At 54.3% G+C, this 15400-nt stretch overlaps 1 protein-coding gene across 10 annotated transcripts; it reads right to left on the reverse strand.

The window, feature by feature from the left end:
• Positions 1-4395: 4395 nt before the first annotated feature.
• On the reverse strand, positions 4396-14822 carry HEMK1 (HemK methyltransferase family member 1). 10 transcript variants are annotated; one of them, XM_038566343.1, is made up of 13 exons: positions 14671-14766; positions 14398-14534; positions 13562-13664; positions 13086-13437; positions 12707-12798; positions 12305-12398; positions 8069-8203; positions 7739-7803; positions 7416-7465; positions 6355-6463; positions 5416-5511; positions 5150-5263; positions 4396-4807 (listed from the first exon to the last, which is right to left on the reverse strand). In XM_038566343.1, exons 4-13 carry the CDS (start codon positions 13311-13313, stop codon positions 4714-4716), a joined length of 1077 nt encoding a protein of 358 aa, XP_038422271.1. In that variant the 5' UTR covers positions 13314-13437; positions 13562-13664; positions 14398-14534; positions 14671-14766; the 3' UTR covers positions 4396-4713. The 10 variants fall into 10 exon arrangements, with proteins under 10 accessions (XP_038422271.1, XP_038422273.1, XP_038422270.1 ...); XM_038566345.1 differs by lacking the exon at positions 13562-13664 and having other exon boundaries at positions 14404-14534; XM_038566342.1 differs by lacking the exon at positions 13562-13664.
• Positions 14823-15400: the final 578 nt, after the last annotated feature.

The following is a 15400-nucleotide window of genomic DNA, read 5'->3' on the forward strand; positions in this document are numbered from 1 at the left end:
CCAGATGGAGAAGGGTTCCCCATCCCAGCCACCCCACCTCTCAGAGCAGAGGCAATCTATCATCACCTCAAAATTCCTCCGGCCCCTGCCCATTGCCAAAGCCACTTCCATTTTTAGGTATTTGTTACAGCAGCACTTCAAGTACCACAATCTGTATTAGTTTCCTATTGGTGCTATAACATATTACCACAAATCCAGCAGCTTAAAGCAACACAAATTTAATCATCTTACAGTTCTGGAGGTTGAAAATCCAAAATTAGTTTTACTAGGTGAAAATTTAGGTGTTGGCAGGATTCTACTCTTTCTTGAGGCTCTAGGGGAGAATCCATTTCCTTGCCCTTGCCAGTGTCTAGCGGCTGTCTGCATTCCTTGGCTCACGGCCCTTTGCTTCGGCTGCCTCACTGTGACCTCTGCTTCCCTCATATCTCTTCTGATAGCCCAGCCCTCCTCTTCTAAGGACACGTGTTGATTACACTGAGCCCATCTGAATAATCCAGAATAATCTTTCCGTTTCAAGACCCTTAACTTGATCACACCAACAAAGTTCCTTTTGCCAAATTCACAGGTTTGGGGGATTTAGGACACGAGCATCTTTGGAGCCATTTTCCTATCTGCCACAGGAGGGGCACGGTAGCTTTGCCACTCCCACGCCCCATCCAGGGGGCTGATCTAGGACTGAGGAGTCATGATGGGGGGCTCAGGCTGCTATTCTGGCCAAGACTCTGGCTGCGGGCTGGCTGGAGCCCAGAGCTCCAGGAAACCTGGCGCCTGCCCCTGCTGCCGCCAAGGACAGCCTGTACTCCTGGCGCAGCCACTGTGCACAGATCAGGTGCACTTGAGCCCATTAGCAGCCATGGCTCAACTTGAATAGCTGCCTAGCTCGGATGGGAGGTTGGGCCCTCATGGCTTCTTCTCCCTACTGGTTAGAATATGCAAAAGCTGCTATCAGAGCAGATGTGAGCCACACAGAAGTTCCAGCTTCATTCTAAAAAACACATATATTGTTGGTTTATTAGTGGATATGACTGACCTTGGGGTGTACCAGACCCACACAGGGCCCTGGAGAGATGAGGGAGACCAGAAGGTTACCAAATGCATGGGGCAGAATGTCACTGGTATTGGCAGAAGTTTCACCTAGGGGCTGGCGGGGAGAAAGAGAAGTCAGAAAAGGCAGGTGTTCTGGAGGAGGCAGCATTTGTGCTGGAGCTTGAAGGAAGGGATCGTTAGGACTGGCAGTGGTGGGCAAGTCACTCCTGATGGGAGGCATACCTAGAAGAAGGGAAGGAGTTGCGTTTAGGGAATGGAAAGTTCTGCAAGGAGGCTGCAGTCCAGAGCTGTGGACAGGGAAGGACATGCTGGTCTGAAAAGGTTAAAGCAGTTCTCAAAACTGTTGAGCAGTAGAACCCATTGTTTTGACGGACAGGAGTGCTTACTCAGAGCACTGATGGGGCCCGAAAAGGGTCCACAGGGCCTTTCCTGGAGCCATCCTGCCGTACCTCTTCAGACCTGGACTCTGTAAGCCACAGCAAACACACTCAAGTTATGATGAGACAGCCATGGGTTTGAGGCAGGGACTGGCAGCAGTTAATGGCTCAGGGTTCAGATAGAGGCGAGTGGCAGAAAAGGGTTTGGGGGGCACACATCAATAGAGCAGCTAGATGAGCCCTCATGGAGAAACCCATGGGCAGCTAGGACAAGCATCCAACTGTGAGGCAAAGTCTCGGTTTCCTCAACTGTCAGCAGAGGGGATGGAGTGGCTTTCAGAGTACATCAGTCAAGGACTCCTTCACTCGGTGCCCATGCTTAGGGCTTGGCTGAAGGAGGCTGGACAGGCAACAGGCACATCCCTCAAGACCTCAGGGACCTGAAGATGGACTGTACCATCAGTTTCATGACACATGCCAGAGGGGACAACTCAACTCAACTCTTGCTCTGGCCCCAGGAAAGCAGGAGGACAGGGCAGGTGAGCCTGGCTTTCTCCAGGCAGAGCCACCAGCCGTTATGGCCTGGACCTCAGGACATTCAAGCCATGTGAGGAGGGACAGGAGAGGCTGAGGGAAAATCTGGGCAACCAGGCTACCAACCTCTCAGGGGCTCCATCTCCAGAGGGCAGGTAGAAGTCAAGAGCCCAAGAGTAAAATCCCAGCCTTCCCTCCTTTCCAGACTGCCATGACTCTGCCTGCTTTGCATTGGTGACAAGCACCTGACAGACCCATGAGGGTACACAGGCCCTCCATCTCCCCACATCTGCTCTCTGAAGCAGCAGTGAAAACACTCACAGTGCCCCATGGAAGGTGCATCCCAGTGACTCCTCAGAACCATCCTATGAGATAAAGCATGTGGTCCCGTTTATTAGGTGTGGAAGCCAAGCTGAGGGAAGTGAAGTGAAGTGAAGTCACCTGCCCAGGGTCACATCTTGGCGAAAGGCAAATGCCGGGATCTGCACAGGTTGATGTGGCTCCAACATCAGAGCTCAACATTAAGGCCCAATCAAGCCAGTGGCTATAGGCTTGAGGCCCTGCCTGTCAGTCCACTTGGCCTGAACCTCTTTACCAAAGGAATCAAGCTTTCTGGGAAGGGTTGTCCCCAAAAGTGGCTCCTGCTTCAGTGACCCCAGCTGTCCCTACATTGTCACTCTCTTCATTATGTCCTTTTAAGGTGCCATATCCACATGCTTGCCAAGACCTTTCCTCAGTGATGGGTCTGAGGCCAGGAGGTTGAGACCATCAGGGAAGCCAGCACTGGCAGAAGTGTGGCCCAGGCTGTGAGACCAGGGGTTAACTGATGGCTAGGTCAGGACAGTGGCCCTGAGATGCTGCTAAAGACAGCACGAATCGAAGGGCACAGCAGGAGGGGAAGGGCAACACCAGTAAGGACCTACATAGGCAAAGGTCCGAGAGCAGAAGGGGCTCTGAAAGCCAGAAGCCTACTCTGGCTGTGTTCTACACGGCACCCTCCCAGGTTCCTTCCAGACAGCTGTGACAGGGAGTCCCTGCTCCTCCTCTGAGGAGTCCCTGCAGCTGGGGCTGGGCAAGGGGCATGATATTGGAGCCCTGGGAGCTGCAGTGTGGTCCCTGCTAAGCCACAGTGTGTGTGTGTGTGGGGGGGGTGTCATTCAGGCCAGGTAGGATCCCAGCAATATAGATCCCAAAGGCAGGGATCTCACTTCCCATCTCCACTTGGCTACCTCACAATGGGATGTGAAGCAGGCCATATCTCTTGGGGAGTCCCTGTCAGGAGAGTGAGAATTCAGATGCCAGCTACATACACCACTTGGCTTACAGAAAGTAAAATGAGGCTGCTACCTTGCACTGGGCTTGGAACCAGTAAGAGCCAGCTTCTTGAAGGAAAAGGAACTGTCCTGGTGCAAGACACAGCCCTGGAACCCAGCATCCTGGCTCCAGCAGAGGATGCTGCTCACTAAACCACACTGCCTCTGGCCACCGCACCATGAGGTCAGGCCCTTGAAAATGCCAGTGGGGTGAGCCAGTCTGGTCTACCACATTCCTCAGGACCCAACCTGATGCAGGTTCATACCAGCACCTGCCAACTTGGAGGTTTCTGCCGCTATGGACAGAAGGGCTGGGCTTTTAGGCCTCCTGGTGGTCACACATCTGCACAGACCAGAGCTGGGGTCACAACCGGGTGCCTGCTTTTCTGGACCTCTCACTCTCCTCAGCCCCAACCAGGGACAGATGGGTTATCTGAAACTCCAAAGTCAACCTGGAAGGAATATTTTAGCCAAAAACTATGAGAATAAAAAGTAAAGGGACGCCTGGGTGGCTCAGCAGTTTAGTGCCTGCCTTCAGCCCAGGGCATGATCCTGGGGTCCTGGAATCGAGTCCCACGTCGGGCTCCCTGCATGGAGCCTGCTTCTCCCTCTGCCTGTGTCTCTGCCTCTCTCTGTGTGTCTCTCATGAATAAATAAATAAAATCTTTAAAAAAAAGAGAGACAGAGAGAGAATAAAAAGTAAACATAAACCCTGCTCACTCCTCACTGACACAAGCCTCCCATTAAATAAATGCGGATATGTGATAAGAGAACAGTGCAACAAAGTCCCTCAGCCCACTCCCCTCCTGCAAAGCAGGCAGCTGTCTCTGAACTGAAGTTCAGATGATATTCCTGTGCTCAGAACCTAAACGCATCAGGGAAGTATGTGGGAGCACATCTGGGGCAGTGGAGGGCTAAGTCAACCCCAGAAGTGAGCTGCTCAGAGCCGTGCACCCTGAGATCCAAGGCCAGGAAGAGCACCCATGTGCCATTCTCCACACTGTGCTCCCAAACCCCCACTGGCTGGGAGACTGATGGATTGAGGAGGAAGCTTTTACCCCAAGCACTGGGGACCAGGGGGTCAGGGGACCCACAAATCACAGTAACAAAACATTAGATCACTATTTGTTGGTCTCTCAACACTTTATTGGCCAACCTCCCAACTTCCCCAAGGCAATTCCACCCACAGAGACATTGAGCAACCTGCCCTTGGCCACACTGATGTGATGGAGCCAGACTGGGATCCTGGGCCTGCTCAGCTCTGAGCCAAACTATAGATGCCCTTGTTCTTTGCCACTCCACCCTTGCTTCTACCCTCAAGTCTCCTAGGATATATAGAACATACAGAAATGTAGAATCACAGAACCATGTGAAATGTCAAATGCACCTGGGTTCTGGAAGGTACCATCACCTCCCTCCGAGTAGCATTCCAGGAAGAACTATCAGCCAGGCACTCTGGCAGGCTGGGGCCCTGGCCAGGCATCTGCAGGGCAGCCACGTTGTGGCCCAGACCTCTGGATATGCAGGAACCGGGGCCTAAGGAGACAGAAATAAGAGACCAATTACTGCCTAGGTCCCAGGGGATGAGCAGAGTGGAAACAGCACACTCTCCCTATAGCCAGAGCTGTAGAAAGACAAGTGTGGGGCAGCCCCGGTGGCGCAGCAGTCTAGCGCCGCCTGCAGCCCAGGGTGTGATCCTGGAGACCCAGGATCAAGTCCCATATCGGGCTTCCTGCAGGGAGCCTGCTTCTCCCTCTGCCTGTGTCTCTGTCTCTCTCTTCGTTCTCTCTGAATGAATAAATAAATAAATCTTTAAAATAAATAAATAAATAAAAGAAAGACAAGTGTGGGGGTGGAGGTGGGGTGGGTAGAGCTCACCTCCCACAGAAGTCTCTGCGCATAGCCACGAGATCAAGGGACAAGTCAGGCTGGCTCTGAAGCCAGTTGCCAACAAGCTCTGGGTGTCTTGGGTCCACTTCTAAGAAGATGCTCCTACATGGGGGAGAAATGGGTCAGCTCAACCAGGCTAGAGGTAGGACCTGCACTTCTGCATTGCTTGGGCAGGGAGGACTGGGATAAGAATGACTGTTAGGACAGGCCCAGTACACACTGGGACAGATCCAGGAGACCTGCCCTATCCATACCCAGAGTCCTTCAGGAGCCAACGTGCCAGGGCCAAGATGTGGATAATGATGTCCATGCCCTCCTCCCCACCATCCAAGGCTAGTGGGTCTTCATAGCTGAAGGGGAAACAGAGGGAGGTGTAAAAAGTGTGGAAGAGCTAAGCAGGGCCCTCCACAAAGGGGCCCTATGGAACTTACACTCTCTGCCTCAGAAAATCTGAGGAGCCAGAAGAGGGGGCCCCCAAATGGCAGCTCTGATTCTCCTACCTCCCACAGGCAGCACCCCACCAGGCAATGCTGGGCGTTCTCAGTGAATCCCACTGAGAGCAGGGCATGAAGATCTACCCACAACAAGGTTGTTCCCATGTTTGGTCTGGAGAGGCCTGGAGCTGGCCCAGACCACTCCTGAGAACCCAGAAAAGGGGAGCCAGCACCCTGATCTACATTACCGCTGCCCTGTCCAAGGACTCCTGGGCTACCCTTGGTTCTCAGTCCCTGTTTGAGAACAGGATGGCTCAGAGCAAAGCTTGGAGTAGGGTCTTAGTCCCAGCTTTCCTGCTCCGCCCCCACATGGCCCTAGACCAGGCATCTTTCTTCTCTGGGCCTCAATCTTCCGTAAAAATGACATACCCATCTGAGCACCTTCTATGTATCCTATACCACATCTGTTATGTCAGTCATTGCTAGGTCTTCCCCATGGCCCTACAAAGCTCTAACACTCGCCTTTCAAAAGCCAGAAATGAGGCTCAGAGAGGTTCAGTGATTATCCAGTGTCTTAAACGGGAAAGCAGAAGTCAAACCAAGCAGATTTGTGGGCTCCAGAGTGAGCCTCCCTTGGAACATCGCTGCCCCTTTCAGCCCCTTCTCCCTCCCTGTGCCTCCCAGTGGTACAGTCCCCCAGGGTAGACACAGCCCACTAGACCCTCTCAGGCCCAGCCTCCCTCCCACCACACCCTGCACCTGCGGATCTCAGGGGCCAGCTGCTCCATGTCCTGGTGGAAGATGTAGGGAGGGTTGCTGACAACCAGGTCCACGGGGCCCCAGGGCAGGAGGTGCGCCCAGCTCCCTTCTATGGTCAAAGGGAACATACAGCAGAGAAAGGGTGACAACTCTACTTCCCACCATGTCCCTTGGGTGTCCCTCTCCCCAAGCCATACCTTGGGCCTGTCTCTAGCCCTGATAACCCAGAGTTGCAGATTAGTGCCCAGGGTCCCCGCCTACAGATGGGTCAGGAGTGGGTATACTCTGAGATGACAGCTCTTCCCTAGAATATCCTGCCCTCTCTTCTTCCCGTCAAAAATTTCCCCAATAAGCAAAATTCAGTTCAGGTGCTACCTTCAGGAAGCCCTCTCTGATTGCTTGGTCAAAGCAAGAGCCTGTGTCCTCTGCAGCTCCACTGGCCCTGCCATACACTGCCTCATAACCAACGTGGGCTGAGTGTATGGAGGGCATGCCTGGTCTCAGTTAGTCAATTCCTGGCAACTGTTTACTGGGTCTGTCCAGGAGCCATGTGCTATACCCAGTGTATCACACTCTAGATGGTGCACACAAGGCTCAAAGATCCTACAGATGCGTAATGAAGCCAGAACTGGAGCCAGAACCCAAGGACACTCTGCAAAGGTGTGGCTGAGCCATACAGTGTCTGGGCCAGATATGAACAGGGCAGGCAGGCACTAAAGTATTAAAGTATTTTGGTCCTAAAGGCTTTCTCTTGAGCTTCTGTTCATCTCTTAACAACAAGCAAGCCCTAGTTATACTCATTAGTTATGGGGGGTTCAGAAAGTAAGAAAGGTCCTGTGGCCAATCCCTGCATGGGTCAGATCAGCCTATGATGCAACAGGGCCTTGTGTGTCCTCAGCAGGGATTGGTCTGAGATACCCCTATGTTTGCGTGTGCATGTGCGAGCACACGTATGAATGAACATTGGGGAAGCTCTCCTTTCATCTCTGCAGAATCCCCACCCACAAAGCAGTACCCATACCCAGGATCCCCACCCCAGGGAAGGTCAGTAGAGAAAGTACCTAAGGTCACATCGAGGGGGACAATCCGAATTCTGTCCAGCAACCGAAGCCTGGGGAAATGGAAAGTGAGGGTGAGCACGGGGGAGACTCCTACTCATGGCTACCAGGACTGTGAGAATAAACCCTTCTTGGACTGGCAGATCTCTGGTGCCCACCATCCCTCATAATCCTGTGGGATCCAGGCTAGGCCACCCTTCCCCGTCTCCCTTTTCTTAGGAGTGGAAAGCAAATGTCAATGAGTTTAACATCTGAATAGGGACTGAGATCAGGGCCCAAAGTTGGATTTCCCCAATTCTGACCTTCTGTCCCCTCTGCCCACCTACCTCTGAGCATTCTCCTCGGTAAGACAGATGGCAGCTTCTCCTTTATCCACAGCAATGACTCGGCTCTGCACCAAAAACAATCAAAGGGTACGTAGGAGGCAGGGTGCCTGGAGAAATACTCAACAGCTGTCCCCTCTTTGTAGCCAGAGTCTGGCCAGACAGAAGATGGGAGTTAGAGGCTGTAACCATGATGGGCTGGAGGCAGCCCTGTCCTCTCATGTGTGGCCACCTCCCTTCAAGTGCTTCTAGCAGAGATGGATGGGGAGAGGACCAGTGAGTGGCAGTCCCAGTCTACTCAGGGTGGGGCACAGGGATGCAGAGGGGGCTCACCTGGGGAAGCTGACTCAGTAGACTGAGGGAGATCGCTCCCGATCCACAGCCCACCTCCAGGATGAGGGGGCCATCTTGGGTTCCCATTGCACAGGGACTCTGGGCTACCTCCTCTAGCACCCACTCAACCAACTCCTGTGAGGCAGAGGGATCTGAATCAGAGTTAGCGTCAACCTGGCCTCCTTGGGGGTCTTGGCAGAGAGGCCCAAGCATGGTTAGCTTTTGTGTGAATGCAGAGGGGATGACTAAAGCCAGACAGCTTCATCTCCCTCTCTACACCTCAGATTCCCCATCTGTAAAACTGAGCCACTGAGGATAACCAACCTCATCGGAGTGTCTGAGGGACTAAACAGAACCGCATTCATGAAACACAGATCCTGTTCCCAGTACGTGTTAAGTGTCCAATAACCCCAGCTAGGTCCTTTATAGACAGTTTTCTGTCTCGTGCTCATGGCAATGCTAAGAACCACACCTGATGGTTCCTGGCCACTTCTTCTGTGACTGGCCCTGCTTCCAGAGCTTTCCTTCCTTTAATCTGTTGGATCCTCACAACCAGCTCATGAGGAAGCCAAGGCCCAGGGGTCAAGGCCCCTCCTAGAGCCCAGCTTACAGCTCATAGTGGCCAATCATCAGGAGCCAAAGTTTCCCCAGCTTCTTCCTAGAGCTGAACTTAGGACGCTCCCAGGGAGGTTCCCAGGCCAAAAGAACAGGGAATTCCCTTCATAGGGGTGGGGCATAGTAGAGACAACAGAGTCCTGCCTGAGCCCCATCCACACAGGGCATGGGATAAGTGGGCATGGAGTGATGGGAGGTGCCTGACTGCACCATACCTGTCTTGGAGGCTGGGGGACACTTCTAGACACTGTCACTTTGGAAACAATGGTCTTGTCCACCATCTGCCACCTACGGGGGACTGTGCATGGAAGCCAATAGAGGGAAGAGGTGAGGGCTAGAGGGGGCTGCTGCTGCCCAGAAGCCAATCGTTTCTAATGAGTAGTGGAGTGAGGCCCCAAGTAGCTGGCATGGGGCTGGAAAAGGGCAGTGTCCCTCCTTCTCAAAGGCAGCCCTGAGGAGTGATTGTCTTACTTGGGACTCCTGGGATCCCAGGCAGGGCTGGCTCAGGGAATGGGCAGAGGGGTCAGCAAGTGGGTGCTTCCATCATCTATAAAGAAGTCTACCTCCTCCAGAAAGGCTTCCTCACCCCCTGGCAGGGTCTCTCTCATGGTTTTCCTCACCATGAGTCTCAAGTCTAGGATGCGGTTTGCCTCTCCCACCAGACTGAAGGCTCCATGATGGGAAGACCAGGGATCTAACCCATCACAGCGTGTCCCACAGGCAAGGTCTGACCCTCAGGGAGGCCTCCTGACTACTTCACAAGGGCTTTGGAAAGCTCTTTCTCAGTGATTGTGGGAAGTTACCCTCTGAGTTTCAGACTCCCTCACCAGGTCCCCCCAAACCTCCAATGTCAACAGTCAGGCTCAGTGGCTCCAGGTCACTCAGATCCGTTTTCCATGTAAGCTCCTCAAGTGCTGAGTCCCAAAAGGCATTTCACTCTTAGAGGCCCCCCAATACCAGGAGCAGAGAGCTCACCTGTCCCTAGGTAGCAAGTCCAAGACAAGTAGAACTTGGTCAGTGGGTCCAACCCTTTCTATTCCCCTCACTTGCTCCCGCCAGCGCTGTAGCAGGCACTCCGGGAGACTGTAAGGGTGCTTGCAGCAATCTGGCCCCACAGTGTTGGGAATGACATAGCGCAAGTAATCTAGGGCTACAGTGGAGACTGTGGTGTCAGCGCTGAGGCCACATACTGAGCGGTTGATAGAATAGCTGAGACTTGTCAGTGGTGTGAACTTCTTTTGGTTTCCTGGCCACTGACAGACCTACTCTGGTTGGAGAATGACCTCTTGACCAGCCTCCTCACAGAGACACCCCTGACCTCAGAGACGCATACCACATATATGAACGGCCACCCCAGGCAGCATGTGAAGTGTAAGACTGGGCCTCCACTGCCCCCAGTGCCCTCTAATCCCTCTGTTACACTCCAGACCACTCGAGCATTATCTTAGCTTTGGGACCACCTGGGTGCTAGGGGTAGAGACCACCCGCAAAAAGTCCAGAAACTTTCCTCCTCACCAAGTGAAGAGCCTCCAGCCTCCATCAGCATGAAATTGGTGGCTCTTTAGGGGAGGCTGAAAGCCAAATGGTCACAGACCCAGGGCACCTCCTCCAGGTAAATAAGAATCCAAAACCATGATGGGATGGGGGATGGGAGAATGTGGGGAACAGGCAGCTTTTTGGCTCTACTGGAGCCACTGTCTCAACAAGACCCCAGACCCCCTCAAGAGATCAGCCAAGGCCTCAGCAGGACCTGGGATGGGGGATGGGGAAATGTGGGAAATAGGCAGCTTTTTGGCTCTGCTGGAGCCACTGTCTCAACTGGACCCCAGGACCCCTCAAGAGGTCGGCCAAGGCCTCAGCAGGAACTGAGTGCTCTGAGTACCCTCCATTAGGATCCTCTTGGTAGGCAGCCCCAGGAGGGTGGCACTATCTCCCGCAAGCCAACCACAGACAAGGCGTTGAGCCTCCTACACCCCACAGAGCCTCACCTCTCCAGGTTGGATAGGGATGGCTCACACTCCCAGCCTTGGGTTTCCCACTGCACACACTGGCAGGCCGAAGACTAAGCCACCCTACCACCCCCAGGGAAAGCCCAACTCATTGAGCCACATGCCACATACACCTTCACATTTCTGACTTCTGCCCCCGTTAACCAAAACTGCCTTTCAGTGGATGGAAAGAACATAGGCACCATGATCTCTCCCCTGCAACTCATTCTCCCTACTCCCTGCCACAGGCCACGTCCTTTCAAGTTCTTGGTAAAGCACCCCCAATGTGGCTTCACAATGGGGCAAACCTGGCAAGTTCTCAGAAACGTCTGTACAGTGAGGTAAGGACCTGGCCTCCCAACCACAGCCTCCCCCTCTGTCTTCCCTTTCCCCTCCCCCTTGCAGCAGAGCTGCTTTCTTGGCTCAGACCCACAGAGGAATGGGGGCCGGGGGGCCGATGAGAGCTGGAAGTCTACATCCGATATTCAGAACCCTGGAGCACATGGCTGGTGCCAGATCAGCCCTGAGGAGGACTCAAAGGTCATCACTAGTTTCCCTCCCCTGCCCTGACCCTTAGCAGCCTCAGAAGACTCTGAGTGACCTCCCAGCCAAAGTTCACATGCCTGGGAAAGACACTGGGTACCCTCCCAAGAGGCTACAGGTGGCAGTTCACATCCTGCTCTGGATCTCTGCACTCCATCCCAACTCATCCAATCTCAGATAGAGTAGCCCCATGGGAAGGATGGGGCCCCGACTGAGTCAGGAAGTCTAAATGCTGCCCCTATGCTCCTCCCCTTGGCAGCCCTGCGACTTCAGGAAGTTCTCATATTCCCTACTGTCCCTCCCAACACTGGGCCGTAAAGTGAGGACCTGGCTTCTCAAGCACATGATATGGAAGCGAATGGGGTCAGAGAGTTTCTTGGCTCGGGGGGAGAGGCTAGGAAAGTGAGGAGGGGCTCTGGGTCCCTTTTTGGGCAGGTGAATGAAGCCTGATCTTTCCCGGGAATGGTTGTATGCCTGGGTACGTTTCAAGAGACACCCCTGCTCGGAACCTGGTGCCTTCTTGCCCATCAGCCCTATCCATCTGCTCTGCTCTCTCTGGCTCCCTACAGTGTTAGGGGGAAACCCAAGAAGGGCCACAGGGAGCATCTCTCCCAGAATAAGGGTGTATCACCAAGGAATAGCACACTGGGGCCACACAATCCCTATTAATAGTAACATGAGGGACACAGGTGATTACCTGACCAGACAGTAGATCTAAGAGGACCAAGTCAGATTCCCTCCCTAGGCTAGAGGCCCTTAGGTCACACAGCTGTACCAGGCCTCTGGGTGTCCTGCTGGAACACTATCCATTTCACCCATGCTTCCTGAGAAGGAAGAGGGAATTTTTTCCCCCACCATGGATTGGGTAGGCCAGGCCTGGGACACGAGGACAGTCAGGGAAGCCAGCAGGAGACCTCTGTACTCTTGGCCCCTCCTACTCAGCCAACCATGAGACACCAGTAGCCAGAGAAGGCCTCTGAGGACAAAAATCATGGGGTCCCAGCGCCCCCTGGAGGAAATATGGGGCAAGAAAGGTGCTCAAAACCCCACTGTTCTTATCCATGCTGCCCTGCCCTGGTAGCACACCTACCTCAGTTTCCGGGCGAGGAATGAACACTGGGGGGGCCATCTTCAGACTGAGCCCTTGAAAGTCCCATTCACCCAGGATGTACTGCACAGGCATCCTGCAGAGGGGGCAGCTGGGTGATCATCAGTGCCAGAGCCTGGACCAACAGGACCACGACTGGGTTGAGAGATACCCCTTGCGGGATACCAAAAATGTCAGGGTCATGCTTCCTGTACCCCAGGACTCTGAGGCAAGGCATTCCCTCCTTCCCTTCTACTTGCCTGATCCCCCTCTCATCCATACCTTATACCAACACCTCCCTAGTCCTCGGATACTTTCTTCCTCCTGACCGTGCATGAGTCGGCCTGGTGGAAACCAGACACCTGTTCCTGACAGAGTCCTCAGGTCTGGCCCATGGGTGCTCACCTTTGCAATCGGCGGCTACTTAGCTCCTGGATGCACTGCAACTGCCAAGGGGTCAGGGGCTGTGTCCAAAGTTCTGGCCTCAGGCTCTGAAACTGCCCCACAGAGAATGTGAGTGGCTGACTCCCCAATCGAGGGCCTGACCCAGGTTTATGTGAACAATACCTGTGGGCCCAACACCAACCCATCCCTGGACCCCTACTGCCTGACACACACTGTAATAGTTCATTGGATGAATAAATAAGTATCTACTAAAAACATTCCTCCAGAAAAACCCATCACTCTCAACTCAGCATTCTCAGTGGGGCAGAAATGCCTGGATGTTCTTCCCTAGGTCTCTCCCTCCCTCCTCTTCTGCACTCTTGACAATACTGCACTTAACTGTTTTGGCTCCAAGGACATGAGCCACGATGTACTCACTGGATGCCTGGGCCTCAGGGATCCCCCTCTTCTCAAAGACTGCAGTCCAGTGCCTGACCAGTTCTTTGGCATTCAACAACCCAGCCAGAGGCAGATGGGGTTGCCATGAGCTGAAGGCCCAGCCCCTGGTCCCTCCCCTCCTCCCAGGGCCAGACAGGAGGGCCCAGAGCATTCGGCCCCCAAGCTCCATATCTTGGGGAATGATTCTCCTGAACACTCCCAAGTCCGTAAGTCTTCCTTGTGATGTCAGTTGCCAAAGATGGTCATGGACACTGGTTCCTCAAGGTGGTTCTGCTCCAGATGTGACTGCTGCCCTGGGAGAAGGAAGGAGAACCAGGAGAGCAGCTGAGCCTTGTGTGACCCACTCCCCTCTGACCTGCTGCCTGAGACAGAGCATGCCCTTGCTCTGCTAACCTCAATCCCATTTTAGACCCTCACCCATCTATTTCATTCTTCTCCTCTGTGACCAGTTATGTCTTCTTCATGTTTTTAGCTGAAGTGGGCTGAATCCGGAGCTCAGTCCCTGGCAATGCACCGTGGCCTAGGATTGAGGTTTGAACAGATCTGTTCCACCTAATGTGTGTGACCTTGGGAAAGTCATTACTTCTAAGTTCCAGTGTCCTCCTCCATGAAATGGGGGGACAATAACACCAACTCCATAGCAAGCAGTATATTATACAATGAACGTCAAGGGCCAGGAACCAGTTCAACACACAGAAGGCACTCTGTTGCGTGCCCTTAACTACTTACAAGAAAGAGAAGACTGCCTTTGCTTAGGAGCTTTGCTTTTGACATTTTCTTGTACTGTGACTGACCTGTATGCTAACCCCCCGCCCCCGCAACCCCCGTCTCACCCATAATCCTAAACATCAGGATAAACTGCCGCCTTAAAAAAAAAAAAAAATTATCACTTTTGTTAACTTTAATTTGTCACAAAGTCTAACAGAAGGGTTAAAATTAGTGGTTCCCCTGGGAAACGAACTAGGGGTGGTGGAAGGGGAGGTGGGGGGGGATGTGACTGGGTGCCGGGCACTGAGGTGGGCACTTGACGGGATGAGCACTGGGTGTTATTCTATATGTTGGCAAATTGAACACCAATAAAAAATAAATTTATAAAAAAAATAATTAAAAAAATCAAATTAGTGCTTCCCTTTCCCTTGGCACAGACCAAGGTCCAAACTAGCATGTATTAATAGAGCCCCTGCTGGGTGTCACATCTCCAAAGAGAACCTGAAAGAGAAAGGAGGCTACAAGAGGGAAAGCCACTGGCCTACCATCACCTCGCTAGACGTGTCCCACGCAGGACACAAACCCAGGTCCCCCGGACTTCAGAGGCGGCTCTGCCCACTAAGCGTTGCCCCAGAGGCGCCCGAGGTCCGAGGTCAGGGACGCAGCTGCTTCCCTCTCAGCTCTGCAAGGCATTATTAATGACCCAGGCGACGTCGCCTCTCCCCAAGCCCGTTTCAGCATCTGTATAACGCGGGGGGAGGGACTCAAGGGTGTGGCAGTCCGGGGGCCCCGTCCCGGTTCCCACTCCTAGCGCATACCTGCCTGGAGGCTTCCCCCCGCCGGCCCGCCAGGCTGCGCAGAGGCCGGGGCTCGGCTCCCGGATATGCCGGACCCGCGCTGCGCCGAGCGTCGGAGAAAAGGGTCGGGCGGACCCGGCCGCTCAGCTCCAGGGTTCCTAGCGCTCCTGGGTTCCGCCGGGGGAGCCCTGGGGACGCTGCAGCAGCCGCGCGAGTCACGCCCGCAGCCCCGCGGGCCGGGGGAGTGCGTGGATGTGCGGGAGCTGGCTCCCTGCGGGCCGCGACCGGCGATTCTTCCTGAAGGTCACGGAAGGGACGCGCTCGCAGCCCGAGGGGACTACTCCGAGCTGGCGTTTGGGTACCCGGCCGCGGCGGCGGGTCACCAGCCAGCTCGGGTTCGAGAACCGGGGCGCCGGGTCGGTCCAGGGGCGTGGTCTAGCGTAGCCTCCCGCAGGCCCGGCAGCACGTGGACGGATTCCAGGGTTGGGGGCGGGACCCCGTGTCCACTACTCGGCCGAGGAAGCTGCCGGAGCCGCGCTGGCGGCCGGGTGGCCACTAGACCCCAGGACCGCTCTGGAGCCTCTTGCTCCCGGGTTTCAGGGTTTGGGGCAGGAAGGTTCAAAACCGAACGCCGGAGACCTGAGTTCGAATCCCGACCGTTGGCAGCTCACTCTGTGGGCCTCAGCTGTTCCTTTTACAAAATTCATGACAGTGTCCCACCAAGTGTGGTGCCGACGCCCTACCCCATCAG

This window comes from Canis lupus, chromosome 20 (assembly GCF_011100685.1).
Source record: "Canis lupus familiaris isolate Mischka breed German Shepherd chromosome 20, alternate assembly UU_Cfam_GSD_1.0, whole genome shotgun sequence".
NCBI classification, from domain to species: domain Eukaryota; kingdom Metazoa; phylum Chordata; class Mammalia; order Carnivora; family Canidae; genus Canis; species Canis lupus.

Coding starts and splice junctions, on each gene's coding strand:
- HEMK1 (XM_038566341.1), bottom strand. CDS start 13,313: ATGGAGCTTGGGGGCCGAATGCTCTGGGCCCTCCTGTCTGGCCCTGGG. Junction 7,804..8,068: donor TACTGAGTCAGCTTCCCCAG/GTGAGCCCCCTC, acceptor TTTTTGGTGCAG/AGCCGAGTCATTGCTGTGGA. Junction 5,512..6,354: donor CTGGCCCCTGAGATCCGCAG/GTGCAGGGTGTG, acceptor TTTCCCCTTCAG/CTATGAAGACCCACTAGCCT.